This window comes from Gouania willdenowi, chromosome 14, assembly GCF_900634775.1.
Source record: "Gouania willdenowi chromosome 14, fGouWil2.1, whole genome shotgun sequence".
Taxonomy (NCBI): domain Eukaryota; kingdom Metazoa; phylum Chordata; class Actinopteri; order Blenniiformes; family Gobiesocidae; genus Gouania; species Gouania willdenowi.
This window is the reverse complement of record NC_041057.1, coordinates 15,144,023-15,171,585: the sequence shown is the minus strand read 5'-3', so window position 1 is coordinate 15,171,585 and position 27,563 is coordinate 15,144,023. Positions and strand designations below refer to the sequence as shown.

The window sequence follows — 27,563 nt, the reverse complement described above, 5'->3', positions numbered from 1 at the left end:
TATTCATCTGTGACTCTCCGACACATTTAAATCATTTAGTCACTAAAAGAATACAAATGTACACCTAGCAATTCAATGTTTACCGTCTCCTAGCAACAAAGTCACTATGACTGCTGCTGGCTAAGACCACACCTAGGTGATCATGCAGGTTGTAAAATGAATAGTTTTCATTGTGTGCCTGTGAGTAAACAGTGTCTCATCAACTATTCACTGAGTATCAGTGGCGTTTAATTCAACAAGAATGATAATGATATCAAAGTATGAAAGAAAGCAGGTTGGGTCGTGCATTTCAAACTCACTGAGGTTGTTCCCATGTTGTTCAGTTTATTACTGAGACATGCTGCTCTACATATGCAGACGGAAGCTTAAAGTTTTACAGAACAGTGAGAAGAAAACCAACAAAATAACTTTTTTCTAACGTCCACATAGGAAGGTCAACGGAAATTTTTGCGTGATAAATTAGCAAAGTATCAGCTTTTCTTTCCTCATTCTTCATACTGTAACATCAGAATCACAGTAAAGTCATAGGACAACATGTGAGACAATGCACAATTACCATCATTAACGGCCCAAAGTACAGCTAATATGAGTGTTTTAACCACTGGTATAGAAATAGTGATGAGACACGTCTAAGAGTGTTTGGCCGAAAACTCGCAATGGGCTTAAATAGCAGCCATCTTACTGGAGACTAAGTCCGTTTATTATACTGTCAAATTTCATGAAATTGTTCCCGATGTGATAGATTTGATAGTCCTTCTGTTTATTTACATGGACAGAAGCTGTTTACTGTAATGCCAGTATCTTATGGGTCCATTCTTCTGTGTACAATACTTCAATGGCTTTTAAATCTGGTAAAGCATAATTATGGTTGAAAAAAGATGTCTTAAAAGACTGAATTGAATTATAATCAAGTATTTACATACTTTTTAGTTGCAGACAGGGGTAGACTGGCATAATGGGCATTGTGCCGCCGGGCCGTCGACCCAAAGTGGGCCAGTCCGGTCCGCTACGTTTTTTTTGTTTTTTTTTTTTACGAGTGAGTGGAGGCGGTTACACCAAAAATGGTCCAAAAGTGGCTAGAAAAGAGTGAAAAGTGACTTAAATGAGCCAAAAGCAGTCAAGAGTGGCCAAAAAATGGGCAAAGAAAGAGGAACCAGGTGGTATGTAATGGAAAAGGATAGCTTAAATGGGCGAAAAGTGGTAAACAATAGTGAAAAAGGGCAAAATGTGGCACAAAAAGAGGCAAAATGTAAGGAAAAAAAGTGGTATTTATTGGGCAAATTTTTGTCCCTGGGTGCAGACGCCTCTTGCAGGGTAAACTGTGCACCATCAGTGCAGTCTGTGAGAACTCTGAGGGCTCCATGAGTTGATCAATACAATATCACAATACAATCATGCAAAAAATGATCCACACGTTCAAATAAAATCCAACCATCAGTGACAAACCAGTATCATTTAGTACAACTTGTTTGGCTGCCAAAGGCTACCCACCCACTGCTTTTATCACTTGTACTCTGATACAGGAGTCCACACATAGTGAAAGGGGAACTTAGCAGATGATGTGGAGACGTGCAGCTGTGAGAAAACACAACCTCAGCTTAAAGCAACAACAGTCACACGCAGCAAAAAAAATAAAATAAACCACAAACCTCGATTTAGAAACTGCAGTTTGTTGCAAAATGAAAATAACTTCCTCCTCTGCCCTGAGCCATTAAATCAACACTGATACAGTTCATAGAATTGATTTGCAGGAGAAAACGCTTCACATTCATAGAAGTTGAAGCATGAAACACATGCTGTAGACTTGTCGCCACTGAAAAATGAGGTTGGTGTCCTGGTTTAAGGTCAGTGATGGCCCTGTTCTTCATATGTGTGGGTGTGTCACATTCACTCACCAGAATACTTACCTGCACGTTGTTTCTGAAGATTCTGCATTGCACAGACATATGGCAGATGATCATTAGTCTACTAGCTAATGACTGTGTTTGTGCCTGTAAACCTGGGTTAGCTTGTTAGCATGTAAACACCAAGAGTGGAGCCCCTTTTAATGATAAATACTGTAGATAGTATGGACCTAAAGTACAATAACGATGAAAAGAGGAAAATATTACCTCAAGGGAAGGTCTTTGGGGATAGCAATGTGACAAACATTGATGGCCAGGACATTGCCTATTCAATTCTGTGTGAATTTCATAATAACATTTTACACAATATTTACCCAACCAATTTGTATTTATCCAAATTTTTACATATTGACAATAAATGCAGCTTTTGCAATAACAAACCAGAATCCCTTACACATCTATCATATTATTGTGTTCATTCAATTGTTTTTTTGGGCTCAAATGGAAAATGATTTACAGCGCAGAATTAATATTATTCAATTTCATTGTAAATGTATTATTATGTACTTTGAACATAACAAGTATGATAATGATTTAATTGTGAACCTGGTCATCTTCTCCCCTATTTGTGAGTTTTCTTTGTTAATTTAAAGAATACATCAAGACTGTGTCCCTCATTCACACGCAAAAAAAAAAAAAACATCAAAACAATGAAAATGCATTGATATCTTTAAAATTCAATAGTAACCTATATACTCTTTATTTTCTTCCTTTTTTCTCTTTCATTGTATGGTTCTTGTTTGCTTATCCCCTTTTTATCTATCTATCTATCTATCTATCTATCTATCTATCTATCTATCTATCTATCTATCTATAAAGCAAGGAATCTCTGTCCGTCTGTGTGTCTGTGGCTCAAATATCTCTGTGAATCAGGCTCAGGTTGACCTGAGACTTTCAACATGGCTGCTGCTTGGTTCAAGGATGTGCAATGTCAGATTTGTTTGGACTGCAATGATACCGTTCATAAATTATTTCATAAAATTGTCTTAAATGCAACTTTTCAGAAAAGCTCAATGTTGACAGGTAGTCATGGCAACTCGAGATAAGTAAGAACAGCTCAATGTTGACAGGTAGTCATGGTAACTCAGGATGTGTAATACAGAATTAAATTTGCATTAGGAATTGAGTGTTTACAAGATCAGTTTAAAAAGGATTTAACTTTTATTCTGATTTAAATAGGAATTAAGGCTCCCATGTAAACCATGCATGAAAAAGCTACTTAACCTCCCACTTTTCTATAGAAAGACATACTTTTTACAGGCACTGCACTAGTATTAATAAAAGCTTGTTAGCATGTTAGTTTCAACACGGATTTCTACCTTCCACCTCTATCGATGTAGGTCACGGTGTTCAACCCACAAAGCCACACAACAGGAAGCCTTTTTTGTAAAATTAACATGACCTTTAACAGTGCATATAATAAGTGCTAAACATTATTGGATTAAACATTAAGACTTTAATTGACACATTAAAGCTGCTGGTTTTTTATCATCTGTCATGTTCACCTGAACTTAGCATTTAAAACTTAAGTGTTCCCTGGCATTTATCAAACACAAGTGCACCTTTAGGTGTTATTCGGTCCGTATACTTGACGTACACATTAGAAGTTTTGAATATTTGCGTCTAGGGAATGGTTTTCGTCAGTGGGAGGTCTGGTTTTAAAATTAGTGTTTTAAAAAAAAAGATATTGTAATGATATCTGCGTTATAGATAATGAAAGCAATTGTAAAAAAAAAAAAAAGACAATTCAACTCTGTTGAAATACACAAAAGTAAATTAAATGAGTGCCAGTTTTGGGAGGTGAGAGTTTAGGCAATAATCAAGAAGTGACTGTTGCAGACACAGATGAACAATACAAGTACTGACAAAAAATAGACATAAAAAGCTTAATGAAATCAATTGTAACAAACAAAGCAAAGGAAAAGCCAACAGAGAAAGAACCCCATGGCCATTATTATACAGAATACTCAAACCAAAATAAATGTACCACTTAATTAAACAGCTAAACTCAAATAAGACTAATTACCTCAAAACCAACAGACCCACAGTCCCTGATAACAAGGAGCGTGTCGAGCTTTGGTATTACTTGTGCTGCGTGTGGCTCTTATTGCAATCTTGCCACTAGTTCTGATAGGAAAGTGTTTTGCTCACAGACACAGTTTGTTGTGTTTGTGTGTGGAAAGCTGCTGATTCGTCAGGGCTTGTTTGCTGACCGCTGAGTTGTTTGGAAATTATTTCTAACAGCTCAGGAAAGTCAAATTTAAAACAAGTAGGGGGAATTCTACAATTACAGCAGTGGAAAATAAGAAGAAATGGCAATAACAACAACAACAATGAGACTGTATTTTAAAAAGAAGAATCATAAAGAAAAGCAAAAAGGTTTGATGTGCTAGATTTTGGAGAACAAATGGTATAAAAATCCACAAAGCTGAGCCATTTTCTGCTGGTTGCCCAGGGGCCACATGTGACCCTATGTCTATTTTTTTTTTTCTTTTTTTTTTTTTGGGGGGGGGGCAAAAAAAAAATACACAAAATGTCATCAACAACAAAATACAAAATACAAAAGTGACAGAAAAACTTGAACTCCAACAAAAATAGACAAAAAAAAAAAAAAAATCCACCAACACACAAAATGTTTAAAACAATGCATTTCTATATTTTGAGATCTTGTGAGAGTTATCATCCCACCTGACTAACAACGGCATATACTCATCATACAGTTGGTAGTTTGGTTTATAGATAAATAGATAGAATCCTTTATTGTCACTGTATAAGAACAATGAAATTGCACATGCGCTTTCTAACAACATTCAACAACACTCAAAAATTCAAGCCAAACAGACACATTCATCATAAAAGAAGAAGCTACTTAAGGAACGGTAAAAGTCTGAATAAAAATATATTTTTAAAAAATTTAAAGGCAGCATTTTGGTGTAATGATCCCATTTTACAAAACACCATTTGATCTGCATAAAAATGACAAAATGTTATGTGTAAATAGGGCTGGGCAAAAAAAAATTAATTGATTTATCGAATTTGTAGATAAAAACGATTTTTATTTTGCAAATTCAAGTTTTTAATAATAATAATAATAATATTTTTTTTTTAATGTATTTAATAATTTTTTTCCCACCACGGTTTTTTTTTGTTTTTTTTCGGACTTTTTCGCGTTCCGTCCTTGTGGGTTACCGTACTGCGATGTCAGCCAGCACCCTCTTTGTTTACATTTGTTGACCCATTGAGTAGGCTGTACAGTATGTGTGACACAGGCATGTTTAATTTTTTATTCGCACTACGCTGAGATGCTAAGGGAAGAGTTAATTATTTTTTAATCGTAATATGTTGTAAAATATGTAGTTATCTGATTTCTTAATCAGAAAATTTAAGCTACTGTGAAGTTGCTGTTACACTTTTGTTTAAACCTGGGTTAAAGCTTGAAATTGTTGAATGACAGAGCCTCATTTATTTTTTATTTTGGGATTGTTCTTTGCATTTTAACTCTTGAGGACAATCACGGCAATAAAGTGGCACTTTTGACAATATATCTGATGTCTGCAGTCATTTTAAGTGCATTGAAAAAAAATCGAATCGAAACTCAAATTTTTCTTTAAAAAAAAATCGATTATTATTATTTTTTTTTTTTTCTGTCAAAATCGTCCAGCCCAGCCCTATGTGTAAATAAAGAAATAATATTTTAAGCATATATTTTCCTACGGCTATGAAGGCAGCACCGTTGGCAGAAGGCAGTCCCTTTAATAGAAGGAGGCGTTCACAACACACAGTAAAAACACGCCTCCACTTATGCACTACGTCCAGGCGACACACACGCACTCAGTGGGAACTCTTCAGGTGCAGCCGTACTTGAACGCATCTCCTGTCCTTCCTGGGGGTATATTAATGAAAAGTGCAGAGTCTCCGCTGGGAGTTTTAAAAGTTTCACTCATGAAAAAACCCTCCCTCGTTCGTACCGCGTTCACCGCCCCCAACATGCCGTCTCTCCGACACTCCTATACGGTGACGGTCCCGGAGGAGTCGGCGGCCTCTCTCCCCGTGGACGGAGCGGAGCAGCGGGGCAAGAGCCCCGCTCTGTCCAAGTCCATGTTGGTGTCCACCTTCATCGGCCTCATCATCAACCCGGCCAAGGTGAGTCCTGAACTCTCTCTAAATAACATCTACATCAGAGATAGGCAACTTTTGTCACAGTGGGGGCCAAAAACGTGATGGTATCTGATCTATAGGGCCACATTATCAATATTCATATCAGCATTTAATATAACCAATCTGAGAATTAATACAGGAAAGGACAAAGGTATTTTTGTTTTATTTTTTAGTATGTTTTTGAATTAATATAGTACTTTTTGGGGGGAATTTTGTTAATATATATCATTTGGAGGCTGCCAAATGCTATTGTCTAATCTCGGGGTTCTCTACCTTGGGGTCGAGACCTCATTTGGGATCGTGAGACACTGGGAGGCGGTCGCCAGATGCCTTCAAGAAACTAAGAAAATTTTCTGAAGAATTTGAGCCCATTTTTGCCCCTTTTCTGCAACTACGTCAAACTTGCCATATTTTAACCTATTTTCATCACTTTTTCTTGCCATATTTTTTTTTGCTCCTTTTAATCTAGGTTTGCTACATTGCTCCCATTTCTGCCACTTCATCAAAATTTAATGCATTTTGTGCACACTTGTTCCCACTTTCAACATATTTTTTGGCACTTATAAACCGTTTCTACCACTTTTCCCACCTTTTGCATATGTTGACCCATTATTGTCACCATAATTCATGGTTATATTTGCCAATTTGATTACATTCATGATTTGTCATGCCCATTGCTTGCCAGTTTAAACTAATTATTCCTACTTTTTTTCCTGCCAGTTTAAGTCAACAATGACACTTTTTTTGTGTCCAATTTTGGTCTCTCAATTTGCAACTTTTAACTAATTTCTGTGTTTTTTAAAATCCCATTTCACCACCTTTTCTACTATTGTTTTTTGTCGCTTTTAACCCATTTTATTTCTGATTAAAACAAAGATTAACATCTTTAAGATGACTATATACTAAGGCGCAAATAATAATAAACTTTACCTTTATTTTGGGAGTTGCGGTCTGAAAAGGTTTAGAAACACTGGTCTAATCTACACTATAAGTATTTGGCTTCACCATATTTTGTGTTTAGGGTTTGGGCCCCTTTTTTCCATTAAAGAACTATAGAAATGTTTATAGCATTAACACATTTTTGACAATTTCATGTTTCCAACTTTGTGGGAAAAGTTTGGTGAATGCCCTTTGTTATTCCAACATGACTGTGTCCCAGTGCACAAAGCCAGACCCATAAAGAGATGGACCTAAACCCTATCCAAAATGAGAATCATGATTATTTTTGATCAACATTCTAATCATGATTCTAATCACAATTATTTATCATGTTAGGGAAAAATCTGGGTTTTTTTTTTTTTTTTTTTGCAGTATTTTACTTTTAACAGTATATGAACAGTTTACAGTGCAAAATTAAAAATTTAACAAGGGCTAACTGAGTAAATACACTATTACAGAGCGCTATCACGAAATGCAACTTAATCCACCAAATGACTCAAAGCTGTCGCTGACTAATGGTTGAGAAAGTGCCCGATTAGTTATGCAGCAGAGCCCACATTTTAAACGTAAATATCGCCAACAAATCAATGATAAGGTTAATTTAATCATGGCAGCCAAAATCGTAATCACGATTAGAATTTGATTATTTGTGCAGCCCTATTTTACGGCCAGGCCTTTTTGTTCAACATCAGTGTCTGACCTCATAAATGTTCTACTAGATGAATGGGTGCAGATTCCCACAGAAACACTACAACATCTGATAGAAAGCTTTCAGATTAAAATAAAACATGAAAAGTTGACCTAGGGCTGGGCGATTTTGCCTAAAAAAAAAAATCTCTGTTTTTCTAAAGAAAAATTTGAGTTTCGATTCGATTTCCGATTTTTTTTTTTTTTTTTTTTTTCAATGCACTTAAAAATGACTGCAGACATCAGATATATTGTCAAAAGTGCAGCTTTATTGCTGTGATTGTCCTAAAGAGTTAAAATGCATAGAACAATCCCAAAATAAAAAAAAATAAATGAGGCTCTGTCATTCAACAATTTCAAGCTTTAACCCAGGTTTAAGCAAAAGTGTAACAGCAACTTCACAGTAGCTTAAATTTTCTGATTAAGAAATCAGATAACTACATATTTTATAACATAATATTTCATATAAAAAAATAATAAACTCTTCCCTTAGCGTCTCAGCATAGTGGGAATAAAACATTAAACATGCCTGTGGCACACACATAGCTACTCAAAGGGTAAACAAAGAGGGGGCTGGCTCACATCGCGCTATGGTAACCCACAAGGACAGAACACGTAAAGGCTGTGGTGGGGGGGAAAAAAAAAAAAAATGAAAACTCTGTTTTTTTTTTTTTTGTTTTTTTTTTTTAAACTCGAATTTACAAAATAAAAATCGTTTTTATCCACAAATTCGAGAAATCAATTAAATAATTATTTTGGCCCAGCGCTAAGTCGATCTATTGAAGGTTTAGTTTTAGAATAGTTAAATGGAGCAAAACAAAGGTTTGCCATTATTCTTTCATTCAGTTGATTAAGTTGTTTGATGCAGTAACACAAAAACACAATTTTTGTCAGATTTGCAACAAAAAAGATGCGAGCAGTCACTGTCAAAGGTTTGTTGAGGGGAAAAACTATTTGTCTCATTGTTGGTGCATTACATAAAGAGTGGAGGTTTTAGTTATGCGCTTACATAAGTATGAAAAGTAAATACATAGTTTTTTCTTCACACATGGCCAGACGTGTGTAGGGTGCACACAGCACTAGCAGGTTTCACCTTTCCTTCCATTGGCCTGAGTTTGGGAGAGAGATCAGTTGTGTAAGAGCAGAGAGAGCTGCTGATAAGAAATGGATCCATTCCAGACCTTCGCCTTTTCATCCACTCAGGAGGACTTTCTGTTCACGCTGCTGAGCTGCTGTACAACCTGCACATGGGTGTAACCCTGTGCTCATTTAGAAACCACCAGCGCAGCAAAAACATGCAGAGATAATATTAATAGGACATTTGTTTTTGTTTTTGCCTCAACATGCAATCATCTCTGATGTTATATAAGACGATAAAAGCTTCACAAGTGGAGTTATTAAGCATGTCCAACAAGCTCCAAAGTTCAACCCGACTGAAATATTGTGTTTGCCAACAATTATTTACATTGTTGGGTAGACTTCACTTAAAACGCTTTCATAAATCTTATTTTTTTCACGTTTTGTTTTAGTAATTTGCTGCCTGTGAAATGTCATTCAGATGCAATAGTGACATAAAGCAATAATGTATGAGACAACGCTGTACATAAATATGTGTGACCGACATGACATTGAAGATATATTATGTATAATATACAAGTGTTTTGCATCAATGTATTTGTAGTTTAATCAGAGAGATCAGAGAAACAGATGCAAACCTTATCATCTACTTGGCAGAGGTAATAAACGTCTCAAAGGTTATATAATTGGTTAAATAAGACTCTATTACATTTTAGAGGGGATCCATTCTGGATCAATATACTGATTTTGGATTAGTTTGGGAAAAAAAATCATTTTTCATCATTGGCATTTTTAAAAATTCTTACTACATTTCTTGTTTAGTGTCATTAAACCACAACATTCAGTTTAGATGCACATGGAATTTGTAAAGCATTTATCAAATTCCTTGCTTTTATAAAGATGATGTAATAATGGTGTCATTACAGTCCAAACAAAGCCGCGTACATTCCGCAAGCAACGGTCACTGTAGAGGTAGGACTGATGACATCATCACTGTAGAGGTAGGACTGATGACATCATCACTGTAGAGGTAGGACAAATGCTCCGATGTTCTAATGTTCTAAATGATGACATCATCACTGTAGAGCGAGGACTGATGACATCAGGTCAGTCTGATCCTGATGTGTACACACTGACCGACATTCCTTGCTTTATATATAGAAGATAAATTAATTCGTTTTTAGACAAAATTAATTTTGCTGGACTATTACATGGAAGTCAAGTGAAACTTCAAAGGAACCATCAAAGGCAATCAGCAGAACTCCTCTGACCAAGACTGGCAGTTGACAGTAGGGGTGTCCCAATCCGATATCAGATATTGGTCCGATATCAGCCTGAAAACGAATATCGGATATCGGATTTGAATTTCCGATTTTTTTAATTTAATTTAATTTTTATTAATTCATTCCTATTTATTTTATTCAATTGTAGAATACTGTAGATATTATGTTGAAGGTTAAATGTGTGTAACCAATTGGTGAATAATAAATGGGTCAGTTTTTCTCAAACCTACTGTTGCTGACTATTGTTCTCTGTTTGAGTAACATCACTTGATCAAGCCTTTTCTAACATTCCACTCTACAAAATAAGTATATAATATATATAATATCCTTATCTTGGTTTGAAATTGACTGATTGTTGTAAAATTTGAATAAGTTGTGTTGTGTTTGTTCCTCAACTGCCCCACTGAGTTTCATCCAGATCAGTTCTGGATTGTGCTTTTCTTCGTGATTTATTTATTTATTTGTTTTAAATAGGGGTGCCCTTATATTTGGACTTACTGTATTGTTATTAATGGAGATAGACATTTCTTCCAAGCCTTTAAAGTGTGAGTGGTCATTGGCCCCTGATCAGGATCACTGTTTCAGATAACTGCCAATTTATAATATAAAGAGTAGAGTTGGTACTTGGTGGAGGTTTGTTCTCTCTGAGAGCTCTTTGTTCTAAATTGGCTGGTGTGTGTGAGAGGAATTCCACAGGGCTCAGTTGTAGGACTTATTTACATAAACTTTATTCAGAATGTGCAACAAACCGTCAAAAGCCTTTTAATATCACCTGGTTTAATGACGACTATAAAGTGTCAACAAGGAACATAGTCCTCCATGTACTCTGTGACACTGCGCGCGTGTGTGCATGTTAACAGCAACTGGTGCTCCCCGTGCGTCAGGAAGTGCTGATGTGTGACGGCACCGGGTCATCGTGTTACACTGTTACCATGTTACCTCATTCAGGTCACATGGCTGTTAATGTAAACATGTCCCCGAGCTTGAGAGAAGCCAGAAGGACAGATTTGAAAGAGAACTAAACCAAAAGTTAAAATGATCTAATCTAAGCTATGCCCCAAGTCACCAAACAATCTTTACCCATGCAAACGTTCAGTTTAATGCAACAAAAACCTTCTGTTCTTACTGGTCTTCTTTTAAAGGCTGCAGTGGGAAAACTGAGGCTGATTAGCAGAACTTGGAACCATAACTTATTATACACAAGGATGGACAACTCTGTCACAGCAGGGGCCACAAAAATGTGATTGTATCTGATCCGAGTGCCACATTATCAACATTTATGCCAGCATTAGAATAATGATTGATCTGAGCAGTAATGCAGGGTGGGGGAGTTGTCTTTTTCTTCTTTGTTTGATCAGTTTTTAGTCTCTTGTGTGTTTTTAGAGTCATTATGTGTGTTTTTGTTGTTTTTTGTTTATTTTTCTGCATTTATGTTGTCGATTTGTGCATTTTTGGGGGTCACATCCTGTATTTTTGTTGCCTTTTTCTGTATTTTCCCGTCATTTTGTCGACAGTGTGTGTGTTTTTGGAGCTATTCTGTAATGTGTTGTTAATTTTTTGTGTTTTGCATAGTCATTTTGTTTGTTTAAGTGGTTGTTGTGTCTGTCTTTGTTGTCATTTTGTGTTCTTTATGCAATTTGCAGTCGATTTGTGTGTTTTGGGAGTATTCTGTGTCTATGTTCGTTTTTATATTCCTTCCAACTTCTTGAAATACAATTTTCGGGGATTTGTTTTGGGGGCCGCACAAAATTAGACCGAGGGCCACATGTAGCCCCCGAGCCGCCAGTTGCCTGTGTCTGCAATATGCTGTAATTACACTTTGAGAATTGGCAATGGAAAGCAAAGAAATGCCTTACAGTGTATTTATTGCATGTGTTGTGTATCCATCATAACATGTCAGGGAGGTTGTCTTCCCCTGCATGAAAGAAAATGTTCAAGTTGTTGCGTCATATGTTTCCAAAACTAAACGGGTCGACTGTGACTCGAGCGCCAATGTGAAACTTCACACACACACACACACACACACACAGTTTAGAGCCCTGCTATGTCTTACATATTCCCAGTAGAGTCGATCCCTACAGGCTCCGTCACATACTGGTGCGATGTGTCTGTGTGGTATGAGAGCTGAGCTAATCAGTGCACGCACAGGTCGGGGTGGAACCGCAGCTGATATCCAAACTACATTCCTGCCCACAATGTGACTGTCGTAAGACACGCTGGCAGGAAATGCCTTTGCAGCTCTTTGGCAAAAGAGGAATGTGAGAGGACTGCATGCTTTAAAATACTGTCACTGTGTGGTTTCTGTTTGAGTTTATATACTGTATATGTATTAGAAAGGTTAAAGAACAGTCAATTCAGTTCAACTTTATATATACAGTATTCCGCAAATTACAACAATAGTCATCTCGAAGCGCTATCAAAATTTAAAATTCTTAATAAAAAAGGAAAAACCCAACATGTGTTTTAGCTTTTCTATATGGACACGAAAGAAGTGGGAGAAGCTGCAGTTATTGATAAAATCAGGTTGTTATCACCAGTGTTGGTCAAGGTACTTGGAAATAGTATTTAGTTAGTGATTAGTGATTACTCCTCCAAAGAAGTAATCCAGTTGCTTTGCTGATGACTTATTTTCAAAAGTAACTAGGTACTTTAATTACTTTACTTTATATAATTAAGGTACTTTTCAAAAATGTGATGCACAAAATATTAAAAAGTAGACCTTTCAGCCTAATTCTATTCTTTTGCCGTGTTGAATGTTGAATCAACTTTGATTTATTCATTTTTTTAACACGATGCATCAATCAAAAATGCAATTAAATGCAACAGTTTCTGACTTGAAGAAAAATTGTTGAACATTTAAATGTATTTACTGCACATTCAACTCTTTCTTCTATTAACTTATATTTCTGACTTTCTCTGTGGCAGCTTGACGCCATTTTGTTTTTGGCAGCTATTTTTTCTACGATGCGTCAGAATGATTCCGAGTTTACGGTGGAAATTGCTGGCGATAAAGCCAGCGACAAGCTTCTACAGTTCAGCAGCACTAATTCTTGTCGTTCTTGAATCTATTTTCACCTGTTTACTATTTCTTCATTTATAATCCCTTACTTTACTTGTTACTTGGACAAAGTAATCAGACGACGCGTTGCTGCGTGGTGTTAAAAAGGCCAAAACTCCCCCTGATTCAAAGGAACACTACTGATGATTTGTCCTAAATTTACATCCTTCCCATATGAAACACAGCTCCCACGCCACTCTCAAATTGTAAAAGTCATGTGACTACCATATTTTGGCACAAAGGACGGTTTAACATCTTGTCCCATGTTTAATGATTCTTAAATGATTCTTCTCAACCCTGAACAATACTTTTTGTCTTTCATTTTAAGCAGAATAAGAGTCGTCATGGGCTGGTCGGCCTGAAGAACCTGGGAAACACTGTGAGTGCATCACTCTGTGCAACCACCATATAGTTCACTTAAAGCAGGTGTTCCATGTGTTTTATTGCTCACTTTCAGTGTTTCATGAACTCCATCCTGCAATGTCTGAGTAACACCTCTGGGCTGAGGGATTACTGCCTGAGAAACGGCCACCGCACAGACCTCAACAACAACTGCAGGACCGAGGGCGAGCTCATGGAAGGTAGGATGGACCTGTGAACTCATGCTGTGTGTTAGCAGCATGGTGACGAGTAGCTCGGCCATTTGTCGGTGTGATGTCACTTTATGGATCACATCTCGGTCACGCTATAAACTTTATAGTCTTCATTCTTTCAGTTAGTTTTACCTTAATCAGCAGCCTTGAGCTGTGTTATCAAAGTGTACTCATCAGTTTAAAGGCAATCTCCTGGTTTTATTTGCTATATGTCACACTGAGTCACGAATGCACCCACACTTCATCAAAAGTACTGCAATGCAGTGTATTTTGCTTAAAAGGTCGTAGTACAGCTGCACGATTTTGCCTAAAAATATAATCCAGATTTTTTTTTTTTTTACATGATTTGGTAAAAATACAAAATATAATTTAGTACATGATTTAAAATATGTTGTTTTTACGTACTGTGTAAAGCAGGATGTGTCGTTAACAATGTGAATATATCTGGATTCCTTTTCCACTGAGCAAACATTGACTACGTTTACATGGCAGCTTCAATTCCTCTTTAATTCAGAATAAAAGTAAAATCCTCTTTAAACTGACCTTGTAAACACTTAATTCCTAATGCATATTTCATTCCAAATGAAACTTAAATCTGAATTAGGTGGCTGGTTTATTCCAATTTTAATTCTGAATTAAATTATTCCTCTTTGTTGTAAACACTTAATTTCGCTTTAACTTAATTCTGTTCGTTCTGCGCAAACTTGCTGTGATGATGCGCTGATGATGACATAGTCCAAGATGGCCGCCCTGACTCCTTAGAGACTATTTATTTAATAATAAGATTATTAAGAGCCTTAAAAGACATGGATATAATGAAAATAGTGGATGGACGGAAGAATTATACACACAGGCGGACTTATTACACACACACAGACGTTGGCAAACGGAACAGGCTTCATCTGAGCATGAAGCACCAGAGCTTCACTAATGATGCGCGGATCATTATGAAGTTATTTTTTCACTCAACGTCCTGTATAGTGTAGGTAGAACAGCTGTAACATTAACTGCTGGCTTTGACTGACCGAAGTACGGACTTCTGTCTTGCTTCTCCACTGCTCCATCTTTCTTCTACGCCGCAGAACAAAGTGAAACCATGCATTATTGTCGAGTTGCTGCTTCAAAACTACAATCAAAATAAAAGAGAAAACAGTTCTCATGTGGTCTCCTATGTTGTAGCCAAAAAGAAAACGTTTGTTGTGTTTTTTCCCGATAGACATGATACGTCTCGTTCGCCCCCTGTCCAATCAGAGCCTTCCCAACTCCCAGACCTAAAGTGGAATTAAATACAGCCGAATAAACCAGTTTTCCATGTAAACCTCAATTCAGGAATTACTATTTCCATGTAAACACGAAGCAGAACACTTTAAATCCAAAAAATGTAATTCTTAATAACTAATTCCGAATTAAAAAAACATCATGTAACCGTGGTCCAGTGTTCTCCTGGTCTGCAGAGCAACACACGTCTCACACTGGTTTTGTAGTTTAAGTGGAGACCATGTTAACTGGTGATAAAACACACGTTTAACTGCGGTGTGGAGTCATTGACGTTTAACCTCATGCATGTGTAAAACAAAGTCCTGCCACTTCCACGGAAAAGTGATACCTCATTTTAGTTTTTCTTAACATTATCTTAAAGAAATAAATATGTTTTTTTTTTTATCTATATATCGTGCCAGGGTTGGAGTCAGTTATATTTATAATCACATAATTGATAATTAATTACAATTATGGCGTAAATATAATTGTAATTTTAAAAATATGTTGCTGTCGTAATCGTAATTAAATTGTAATTGAGTTCAGATAATTGACTTTGTAATTGTAATTGCCACAATAATTTAATGCAAAACTGCGGAACCATGTAACAGTTCTCTATAGAGATCTACACATATGTAGTTAACAATCATTAAAATATGTTTCATATCAAGCTTTCCCACATTTTACTATTAATAAAAACTTTAATTGAGGGGTGACACAAAAAAGGCTCAGACGCCCACACCAAAAATATTAAAACCTATATTGTCATTGATTAGGAATCCTAATAAAGTAACCAATAGATAGTAAAGAAATGAGATGATTGATATTTGTTTTTAGTGTATTTTACAGCTGATTGAGGAGCAGTTATAAGAGATGCTAACACAAAAGGAAGGTTAACTTTTATTAGGTCGTATATTAAAGGCTCAGTAATTGAGAACATAATTGTAATTGACTTTCTGAGGAAAAAAAATAATTTAAATGTAGTTGCAAAAAATGCTGGTCACTAGGGGTTTTGAAAAAAATAAATTTGGCGATATATTGCGATATTATGTTGTGCGATTCTCGGATCAATTCGAAATGCATCTATATTGATTTTTTATTTATTTATTTTACCTTCATTTAACCAGGAAAGTCTTTTCCACTGCAGGACACATTGTACCTGCACACAGAAATGCGCTGAAACCTGGTTAAAGCCAATGTTTTGAATGTAAAATATACCAATAAAATATATTTCATACATAATGTTCTCATGAAGGTGTACACATTTACAGATTAGTTGTTTCTTAAGTCATATATTACAAAAAAAATTGCAATAATCGCCTTGTACTTTAATATTGGGATATATCCTATCAAATCGTGACCTACTGTATGTATACGCCAGATGCCAGGCAATACACACCCCTACTGGTCACTGTAATCGTAATTGAATTATAATTGAACATGTATAATTGAAAATGTAATTGTAGCTGAAAAATGTAATTGACCCCAACCCTGATTCGTGCAGCCCTAGGATGTAATGCCTTTTTGTACTTAAGTGTTCCTGTTTTAAGACGATGCCTTTATTTTAAAATGTGAGTAAAACAATGTAGAACACCAGGATTTTTGAGTAAAGGAAGCACTGAATAATGATCTCCTGGGTTTCTTATTTCACCGTGCATTTAATATTCTAACTCACCCTTTCAGAGTTTGCCAGACTGATGCAAAGCCTATGGACGTCAGCGCACAATGACGTCATCAGTCCGTCTGATTTCAGGAGCCAGATCCAGAAATACGCTCCAAAGTTTGCAGGATGCAAGTACGTTTTCCTTACACAATAAAGAAGGCTGCAGTTAAAATGTAATTATTACATAAGGTCGTCTTTAGAAAGTATCATAATGTCCCACATGTTTTCTCCACAGTCAGCAGGATGCCCAGGAGTTCCTGCGTTTCTTGCTGGATGGTCTCCATAACGATGTGAACAGAGTGACGGGCTGCCCCAAGCTGTCAGCAGAGGACTTTGATCACCTGCCGTAAGTCAACAAATCTCTACCTTGTGACCTTGAATTAGTCACCAGAAGTGTTGCTTATATAATCGCGAGGCCTCAACAGCACTTCTGCTCAGCTCATGAATTAATAATTGTTTATTTTCTTATGAATAACTGCATTTTTCTGCACCGGCTGTGATTTTCATATCCATTATTCAGCATATAACATTCAAAACAACATATTACCTCATCACCTTTGATTTTCCTTTCAAATTTTACCCAATTATATTTTATCTCCTTTTCATTGGTTTTCTCTAATTTGATGTCAATGCTTGAGGACTAAATGTCCCAGAATCAGGCCAATAGGGATTATTTAATTCTTAATATTAATATATCTTTAAAAATGTTCAATTTCAGAAGGGTGGAATGGACCGTGCACGAGATTTTGTCGCATGAAATTTTCTTAGCGCAAGGTTTTACTCGAGATTTGTCCTTGCCGTCAATTTGCTTTGCTAGAGTGGGTCATCCAGTAACCGAAGGGTTGGGGGTTCGAATCCCGCTCTATTCAAGTCATTGTCATTGTGTCCTTGGGTGACTGGGTATGAATTGTACATGAATGTCAGATGCCAAATGGTAGCCACGCTTCTGTCAACATGGGTAGCTGTAACTACATTGTAGCTTACCACCACTGGTATGACTGTGAGTGACTGGTGTGAATGGATAATGGTTTCTGAGTCTCCTTGAAAAAAGCGCTATATAAATCCAAGCCATTATTATTATTATTACTTGTTAGACATTCTACTTATTTTACAGTGGAAAAATATGGTGAAAATGCGTGAGCTTGTCTCGAAACCCCTACGTGAGAATGTAAACAATGTCATATTGTTATTTTCATTTCAAGGAATTGATTCCATGATTTTGCATTTTCATGATTGAAAGTTAAAGATTACACTCCTTTTTCCTATTTCATGTTGAAACAGGAAGTGCTCTATTTGCCATGACAAATCTATGCACAAGTAAAAAAAAATCACTTTGTTTGAGGATGATGGAAGGTGATGTCATTCACAGGGATGAAGAAAAAGGAAAACAAATGTGGAATATGTACTTGGAGAGAGAGGACAGCCAGGTAGTAGGTAGGTGATCATTTATAGCATCAGTGATTCATCTTCATCTTTATTGTTGGCGTACCGTCTGTGGACGTTTAATGTGAATGTCCTGCAGATTTATTTGGAGGACAGCTCAGGAGCTCCCTCACCTGCACGGTTTGTGGGTTTCGCTCAACCGTGTTCGACCCGTTCTGGGACCTTTCCATCCCCATTGCACAGGTTAGAAAACACTGCAGTATTTCAATAAAGTGTAATAACTACGAGGAGTGAGTGTTTGTTCTCTGACCACACCGTATCTGTGCCTTCACAGAAGAACTTAGGAGATGTGACATTGAAAGACTGCTTAAAGCTCTTCACTAAAGAAGACGTGCTGGATGGAGAAGAACAGCCTGTGAGAAGCTTCATTGAAAATAAAACTTAAACATTTTAACAAACTTTATGTAAGCGTAGTCTCACTGGTAACGTATTTGTCGTCCTCAGACGTGCAACAATTGCAAAGCCAGAAGGAAATGCACCAAAAGACTCAGCATCCAGAAGTTCCCACAGATCCTCGTGCTCCGTATCCTATTTGCAAAACGCCAGGAAACGAACCATCAACCTTTTGGCCGTGAGGCAACCCTGCTAACCCCTTAACTTGTCATAAACACTCCATGAAGCAGCCTTTCATATGTCAGTTTTTCCCACTCTGTTGATGGAATAGCAAAGTGCAGGCCGTTTTAAGGAGGTCATGCTTAGATAATAAGCCTTTTCACACTCATGCTCTGGTTCAGTTCTCGTGCATGAGGTCAAAGGTCAAGAGGTATGAACTCGCCATAGCTGACGTTGTAAACAGCGAGCTAAAAATTCAGGTTTTTCCTGACTTTTCAACAGTGATCAATCAGCTAAACAGCGCTGTTTCACTTATCGGCCTGTCCATCTTGTGCACTTCCTTCAAATTTGTTAAATAATAGCTTCATAAAAATAATCATGGAACTTGTAAGTGAATGGCGGACCTCATGAATTTACCTTTTCAAAGTAAGAACTTACACTGTCCTTTTCACACTCTGAAATATTGCTTTACGTGTGATAAAAACTGCCAGTCTCTTATTTAAACTATTTATAAATTAAAAAAAAAAAAACTCCAATTAGCTGTGACTAATGAATTCCTGAGGCATTGTGGTGCTGCAAACCTCCAGCTTGAGGGAAGCAGTGAGAACTGGGAGTGTACCGTCTGAATTCTGAATATAGTGCCAGCAGTCTTGCCACACATTTTAACAATGTCCTGCAAACTTTAAAAAAAAAAATATATATATATATATATAAACAGCGACCCAAACCAGCAGATAACTGAAAAGGTTAAACATCGAGTTGATAAAAAATCTTCATTAAACTCCATTGCCATTTAAATGAGGAAGAGGTAGATTCAACCAATCGTTGACCTTTCAACATTGAGTTTGCAGTGGATGGTAGCGGCTAAGTATTTAGCCGTTTAAAATCTTCACATCTTGGCTGCTGATGGTCACAGAAGAAGGAACAGTTGGATTTTTCCAGAAATCCGGGATCATCTCTTTAGTTTTGGCCAACAGGGCCATCCTCAGGAGAGACAAACAACAAGTTGTCCCCAAACTTCTTAATATTCCAGCCTTTGTGTTTTTTGTGACACTTAATAGTGTAGAGCAGTGGTTATCAAACTGTTTTGGCTCAAGTACCCCCTTTCACTTATTTCTGAGTCCAAGTCCTGTACCCCCTTTGTCTGACTACAACATTTGTAGAGCATAATAATGGGATGAATGAGTGATAACACACATTTTAAAGAATCTCATTTGTTAAATAAGTGGAATGAAACAGTATTTATTTCGTGCAGTGGTTCCCAACCTTTTTTCAGATCGTGACCCCATTTTAATATCAAGAATTTCTGCTGACCCCAAATTTCATTTTTTTTCTAGAATTAGTTTTTGATCATGTTTGAGCTCAGATATATATATATATAATTTTTTTTTTTTTACTACTTTTTAGTTTAACTAGATTCTCAAAGTGAAAGTATAGAAATACAGTTGTTTTAATTCAAAACAAATTTTTTAAATTCTATTTCGTTATTTCAGGTAGACCCATTCAAACTCCAGGAAACCCCACATGGGGTCCCGACCCCAAGGTTTAAAAACTCTGATTTAGTGGCTCCTGAATAGATTCTTTTTTTTCTATAGTTTTTATCATTTCAATAAACGTCTATACCAGGGGTCTGCAACCTGCGGCTCTGGAGCCTCATGTGGCTCTTTGACTCTTATGCAATGGCTCCCTATAGCTTAAAAAATTATTGGAATAAAGAGTTGATATTTTCCTACAGAGGTTATTAATAATTAATGACAAATAAAATCAAGATATAACAATTTGTTAATCTAAAATAAATCACGTTGTGCAATGACTCAGCACTCTCCTACTTCACCTCCTGCAACATCTACAGACCATCAACTTTCCTGCACCTGTGGCTAACCTTAAGTTTTAAATCCCTGGTAAAATAACTAAACCAACTGGAAGAAAATAGAGATTATTAGAGATGATCATGTATTGTCAAACTTCAACTTACTTTTTGTAGCCTTTCAAATACATTAGCTAAAAAAAATCTTCTTTATATAACATTGAGTTTATGTAAACTGAGATGATGAAGATGCGAGATACTGTTTTATTTCTTGATGTCAATTTATTTTATTTTAAACTGTTTTTAAGTTTCCATTTACATGATCAATATAAATCAAATTAAATCATACATTAAGCCGTATAATTTTAACTGTAAAGAATTTAATACAATGTATTGGCTTTATTGAGAAAGTATTTTTTCGGCTTCAGGAGGACTTTAATCCATGTGAGATGAGGCAAAATGGCTCCTTTGAGAGTAAAGGTTGCAGACCCCTATTCTATTCTATTCTAGTCTATTCTGTTCTATTCTATTCTATTCTATTCTATTCTATTCTGTACGTCCAAACTGCCTGTTTAAAGTGTGATCCAGAGGATAGATTCTTCATCTTGAATCAGTTTCAGTTCCTTGACTTTACCTCGTCTTCAGATCTGAAACGTTTCTCAGATTCCAACGTCCGAGCCAGCAAACTTTCCACTTACGTCAACTTCCCTCTGAAAGAGCTGGACCTGCGGGAGTTTGCCTCAGAGAGTAGTGGTGAGTATTTCTAACGTCACATGCATACGATGGGGTTTGCTGACTGATTATTGTCTCTGTGGGCAGAGCGACCTGTTTATAATTTGTATGCTGTGTCCAACCACACTGGGAACGCTCTGGGAGGCCATTACACGGCGTACTGCAGGAACTCAGCGCACGGGGAGTGGTACAGCTACAATGACTGCAGGTATCAGCTCTCACTTCATCATGTTACCGAACATGTGTCCTTATCTGAGAGGCAGAGGGCAGCTGAGTGCAGCCAGGCTTTGTGTGTTACATGAGAACCAACTCATCTTAAGACACTGAGGTGCTTTATTTCAAATCGAATCAGCCTTTTCTAAAGTGTTTGAGTGCAGCTGATCACAGGTGAAAGAGCAGCTGAGTTTAGCACCATAGAGAGAAGATACTGTTTGTGCATTTTAGAGAGATTCAATCATAAAAAAAATATTTACTGTTTTACTAGGATTTTATTTAATTAAATTATATCTGAAGAAAGTAAAATGATTAAATACAGTGGTTCTCACCCTATTTTGACATCACATATTTCTGGTGACCCCATTTTTTTCTTTCTTTTAGAATTAGTTATTGATCATGTTTTTTATACTGTTACAAATACAGATAACCAGATTTAAGGATTGATATTGCATTTTATTTGAACTATGTTTATATTTGAGAACGGTCACGACCCCTAGGTTGATTCTGATGTAATACCTTCAATAATAGGATTCATATGTTTTTGAGCATATTGCAAAATTGTTTCGTTTTTTTCAAATTAAATATAAAAAGTAAAAAAATAAATTCATAAAAACTCTTCACAAAACTAGAGAATTTTAAACATAGGAATCAAATTTACACTGACAACATCTACCAGGCACTACAAACATTTAATATTATCAAAAATAAGAGAAATGTCTTAAGTTCAAAGCTGTTTTGGAGACATAGTCACACATATGTAAACAGGCAGAGGTGAAAGTAACAGATTACAAGTACTCAAGTTACTGTAATTGAGTCGTTTTATGGGTACTTGTACTTTTTTGAGTATATTTCTAAATTAGTCATTTTATTTGTACTTAAGAGCGTTTTGAAATAAGTAAAGTAATTCATTACATTTCTACATCCAACCGTTACTGAATAAATGATTATTTTTTATTTTAAAATGATCAATGGACATTGTGAAGCTACAAAAAATGAAATGACCAGACCAAAATCAAATGCATCACATCAAAGCCGACCAATCAGCTTAAACGTAATACACAGCTCCAAAACAGCATTGAATGGAGTTCATACATTTTTCCATCCACTGCTTGAAATTAATTCATCAGTGTTATTTTATTAATTGTTTTAAAAATGTACATTCTGACAAAGCTTTTTATTTTATTGAATGCCTTTGTGGAAAATAAATGAATTTCCAAATGTGCGAGATCTGGTCTCTTCCTTTTTAAGATGTTTAGTGAGATGTTTTGTGTACGTAAGGGAACCGTGGCAAGATTTATTACCACAAATAAAAGTGGGGGTTAAAGTAACTAGTACCTTTTACTTTCAGTGCTATTAATTGAGCTATTTTTTACTTGTACTTGAGTATTTTTTTGTATGACTTACTTGTACTTGAGTACAATTTAAATCAGGTAACAGTACTTATACTTGAGTAGTATATATCAGTACTCTTTACACATCTGTATACAGGTGTTTTGTTAAACTTAAATAATCCTTTTTGGATTTTAGTCTCCTGTCCGTCTCTAAATGTCGCATGACGTTGAAGCATCAGAATTATTTGGAGTCTCCCATCGGGTTAGCGGTTGTAACCATGACAAGTACTGTTATCCTTTAATAAATCTTCTTACGAGTTTTCCATACTTACTATAAAAACCAGAGCGTTGTACATCATTTAAAGTGGTTGAATGAATGTTTTAACCGCCATCAGTGTTTCTAATGATGATGTTTCTCTGTGTGTGTGTCCTGTGCAGAGTGAACCCTCTCTCCTCCAGTCAGGTTCGCAGCAGCAGTGCTTACGTTCTCTTCTATGAGCGAGCTCCATCCTCGCTCCACAAATACCAGACGTGTCGACTGTAGATGCTGCAGAGCTGCAAGAAGAAGAAGAAGAAATGGAAGGTGGGCTGTGGCGCCACCTTCTGGTAGAAAGAGACACTTGAAACTGTGAACAAAGAACTGCGTCGTTTGTATCGAAAGTTGAAGTTCAAGGCTTTTATTATGCTTTAGCTCATGCTTTGATCAGAGCTGGAAAAACACTTCCTTGATGTGGAAACGTGCAGAAACGCTCTTTCACACTCCAAATGTGCAGCTTCCCTCATGCAGCTGTGACAACTTTTTTTTTCTCGTTTAATCCTAGAATGTATTTCCTTCCTTGTCTTTACTCACCACGTAAGACCTTTTAATGATCAAATATTATTATTTAATCTTGTTTTTTTGTATTTTAGTAGGAAGGCGTTATAGACTTTGTATATGCCTCCTCACACTGAGATAATATAATTTATTCCTTTGAAGTTTTTATCTTTTCGTTTTAACTTTGAATTTCTTTTTTTTTTGTACAGTATTTATGAAGTGAGAACCAAGCCAAACTAAGAACTAAAGCAACTTTATTAGAATGAATCAGGAATGTTGTAAAATGATCCTCCAGTCGCTCTTCAGTTTGAGTTTCTCAATGAATTAAAATCCCTACTGTCACTGCAGTTGTTTGGTGTGTGGATGTTGTTTTTTACGTTGCCCACACTGGTGGGGTAGACTTTACTGATCTAAAAGAAGATGTGTGTGGATCTGTAGTAGGATGGCAGATGGTTGCATCCAGATGCTGCACCCACCAGCCTTTTCAAAATCTCAAAACCGTAACGCTCCTGGTTTTAAGAATAACGGCATAACGTCCAAGGAACTGGATGACGCCTCACTAAGCACTTAAAGCAAGGATGGGCAACTCTATCACAGCGGAGGCCACAAATGTGATTGTATCTGCTCCGAGGGCCACATATCAACATTTATGTCAGTATTTAGAATAATGATAATAAATGGACTTGATTTTATATAGCACCTTATAACCACACTGAAGCAGTCTCAAAGCGCTTTACATATCAGCTCATTCACCCAATCACTCTCACATTCACACACCAGTGGGACAGGACTGCCATGCAAGGCGCTAGTCGACCACTGGGAGCAACTTAGGGTTCAGTGTCTTGCCCAAGGACACTTCGGCACATAGTCAGGTACTGGGATCGAACCCCCAACCTCTCGATCAGAAGACAACGCACTACCACCTGAGCCACAGTCACCCAATAACAATAAAGTATTAATACAGGGGGGGAAATGTTTTGTTTTTGTCTGTGGTTCTGTTGTTTTTTTTAAATTCATTTTTTCGTGTTTTTGGGGTCATTATGTGTGAGGTGTTTTGTGTGTTCTTGTTGTAATTTTGTGTATTTTTCTTCGATTTGTACGTTTTTGGAGTCACTTTCAGTATTTTTGTTTTCTGTCTTTTCTTGTCATGTTGTGTAATTTTGTTGACAGTTTGTGCAGCTATTCTGTAATGTGTTGTTTTTTTGTGTTTAAGTGGTTGTGGTGTCTGTCTTTGTTAATTTGTGTTTTGGGAGTTATTTTGTGCACAAAATTAGACTGAGGGCCACCAGTTGCCTATGTTTGCACAAAAGCATCGGATTGCAATGCTATGTCGCCATTAACTTTGTATGGGAACGGAAATATAAAGTGTATTTTAAAAAACAAGTTCGGATGAACTTTACTGTAGTGAAGGAAACTGTTGAAACACTGATATTTTTTTGTGAAACCGAACTGAGTACAGCAGCCCGCCTACCTGCCAGTTCTGATTGGCCGAGTTGTCTGAAGTGTACCCTCATCAGCCAATGGGGTGTGGCCTAAATTAGGCCGCGGCATTCGTGTGTATTTTTCTTAGAAAATTGCTAAATTATTGTAATGCACCAATAAAACTGCGCTTTATAGCCCGGAAATTACTGTATATATCTTGTCTGCGCATGCTGTCGAAGGTCAACACAACAAATCGATATATGTGAATGCTGATTGGCTGAAATCTCTTAAATTAATAAACATGTATTTGGGTCTATTAATTCAACTTCTAAAGTTTGATATAACTTAACTTTTGTCCAAGAAAAACTCATTTTAGTTAAAGCATCTTAATGAGTGGTTATAGTGGGATTAAAGACTGCTCATTTATACCTTGGATTTTTTACACTTGTACTAAGAATTACTGTTCCGATAAGCTCTATATCAGCATAGTTTGCATGTTCTCCCTTTGTTTTTCCTTTTAATTTACCTCTGACATTCCAAAGACAACACGTGTTTGGAATTAAAAGTTCTTCAATATTTTTATATGAAGACCAATTACATTCCTGTCAGCATATGAGACTAAATTTCTCAAATTTTTGGTCCATCTACATTTTTCTAGAATGATATCAGTGTTTATATTTATAATCTAGCACGTTTGTTAAATTTTTTGCTTGATCATAATGACTTAGTAATACCTGTTTCTGTTGCCGACTGTGAACCTTCAGGTTACAGCAGCAGATTATGGTCAGAGTGGATTTATGTCAGAAAAACCTCTGACCTACATAATGTGGATCTGCTGTGAGACTGTTCACCACTAGAGGGAGCTGTTCTGTTCTAATGTGCTTCTTTAGTTTGAGATTAATTCAAGTTTTAAGGCTTGAGTGTAAACCACTAGATGAATTGTAGACAGAAGACGTGGACCACGGCCTAAACATCTCATCAGTTAGATTTCCTGCAGTGGCCCCCTCCATCTTTCCTCTGCACTGACTCTTATCTGTGAGCCGCTGAGCGTGTTAACACCTGACGGAGAAGGAATGTGTGTGATTAGCTTTCCAGGCCTCAGACAGACGATCTCCATGTGACAAAAGCCTTTCTGTGAAGAGGAAAAGATACGTTACCAAAGCAGGGCCGAAAGCTGCTGCTGTTTACCCTAACTGAGCCTCTGTGTTTTACAAACACTGGTAGGCCTGTTAATGACTGGTTAAGTGGACTTGCATCATGCACATATCGGTAATCTCTACTGCAATAATTGCGACAATTTTTATGTTTTCCAAACTGATATTACTGGTTCTCTTTCATTTTGATGTCTCACTATGGGATATACGCCTCTGCTCGTCATATCCAGAAGTCCTTTCTCATCCCGCCAATCTGATTGCCTGCAGACGTGCCGCCCGCCTCTCCATCCCGTGGCCCACTGTCGTAGTCGAGATGACCCGGACCCGGTATGAGGGAAAGCGGCTCCCCGCAGCCAGGGGTAAGACAAAGCAGATGCTCTCTGTCTTCCCCAAGCTGTTGGATGAAGTGGCGCGCTCCTGGAGGGACCGGCCATTCACCAACAGGGGCGCTATCCCAGGAGCCTCGTCCCTCAACTGCGAGCACCGGGGGGCCTGAGCCTATTCCGCATGCCTACAGTGGAGCCGCTGGTTGCCACACACCTGCTCCCTCAACGTTATGTCACTGCTCACAGCCTACCAGGTGGAGCTGTGTGATGACTTTGGGTCGTCTCCGGACCCTCCCTGTTGGGAAGAAATGTCGATGGTCACCAACCTGTGCCTCTGGGTCCAGCGCTGTGTGGTTCAGGCCATCGGGAGGCCATGGCCCTCCAGGAACGGGCCCGCTGGCTCGACCTGGCGAACCTGTTTGAAGCGGAAAAGGGAGACATCCTGGACATACCTGTTGTCTCAGAAGGAATCTTCGGCTCAGCGCTGGCCTCCATGCAGAGGCAATACGAGGCCAAGAAAAAGGATGAGAAAGCTCTCCGCCTTTGCCTCCCAAAGATGGCCCCGATCTTGTGTCCACCTGCTCACCGCAAGGCTTTCCCGACTCCTCAAGGTGCTCAGTTTAAGGGCCCTAAACCTTCGACACCCGACCCGCCCAACCATCAGGACACGGCTCCTACGACTGGCCCAGATAGCCCATGGCACTGAGTGAAATGTCTCACAACCCTTCTTGCTGACAGAGTGAGAAGAGGTGCTTACAGAATGTATTTTCCACCCACTCCACTTACAGTAGGTGGAACTAGCTGCGGCGGATGAATACATTTTTCATCACCCAATCAGATTGGCGGAATGAGAAAGGACTTCTGGATATGATGCATGGAGTCGTATATCCCATACTGAGACTTCTCACTCATGTTACTCAGAGAACCGGGGTTATGTAAATAACCTATAGTTTTGTAATTGTTAGATTAACAAAGTGTGGATCTGGATTTTTAAATCCAGCAATATCTACTTAAACATCTAAATCATTTATATATGTTTATGACATCCCTAGCTTTAACATTTTTTCCTTGATCACTTTCATTTGTGCATTATGTCTTGGCAAGGGCAGCACCATCTAGTGTTAGAACCAGGATGTGCAAAACAAGC

General features: G+C 37.3%; 1 protein-coding gene across 2 annotated transcripts; it reads left to right on the top strand.

Annotated features, from left to right (window-relative positions):
• The first annotated feature begins 5,697 nt into the window (after positions 1-5,697).
• LOC114476118 (ubiquitin carboxyl-terminal hydrolase 2-like) lies at positions 5,698-23,861 on the top strand. 2 transcript variants are annotated; one of them, XM_028467408.1, is made up of 12 exons: positions 5,698-6,047; positions 13,435-13,485; positions 13,564-13,687; positions 16,640-16,751; positions 16,855-16,965; positions 17,989-18,053; positions 18,142-18,245; positions 18,337-18,417; positions 18,507-18,585; positions 21,067-21,174; positions 21,241-21,361; positions 23,139-23,861. In XM_028467408.1, the coding sequence occupies exons 1-12, from the start codon at positions 5,706-5,708 to the stop codon at positions 23,242-23,244; spliced, it is 1,404 nt and encodes a 467-aa protein (XP_028323209.1). In that variant the 5' UTR covers positions 5,698-5,705; the 3' UTR covers positions 23,245-23,861. The 2 variants fall into 2 exon arrangements, with proteins under 2 accessions (XP_028323209.1, XP_028323210.1); XM_028467409.1 differs by having other exon boundaries at positions 5,699-6,047; positions 13,438-13,485.
• The last annotated feature ends 3,702 nt before the right edge of the window (positions 23,862-27,563 follow it).

Excerpts from the sequence above, each read along its gene's own strand:
- LOC114476118 (XM_028467408.1), top strand. The coding sequence starts at position 5,706 with ATGCACTACGTCCAGGCGACACACACGCACTCAGTGGGAACTCTTCAG. Across the intron at positions 16,752-16,854 it reads CCAAAGTTTGCAGGATGCAA|TCAGCAGGATGCCCAGGAGT; the intron begins GTACGTTTTCCT and ends TTTTCTCCACAG. Across the intron at positions 18,418-18,506 it reads TGGATGGAGAAGAACAGCCT|ACGTGCAACAATTGCAAAGC; the intron begins GTGAGAAGCTTC and ends TGTCGTCCTCAG.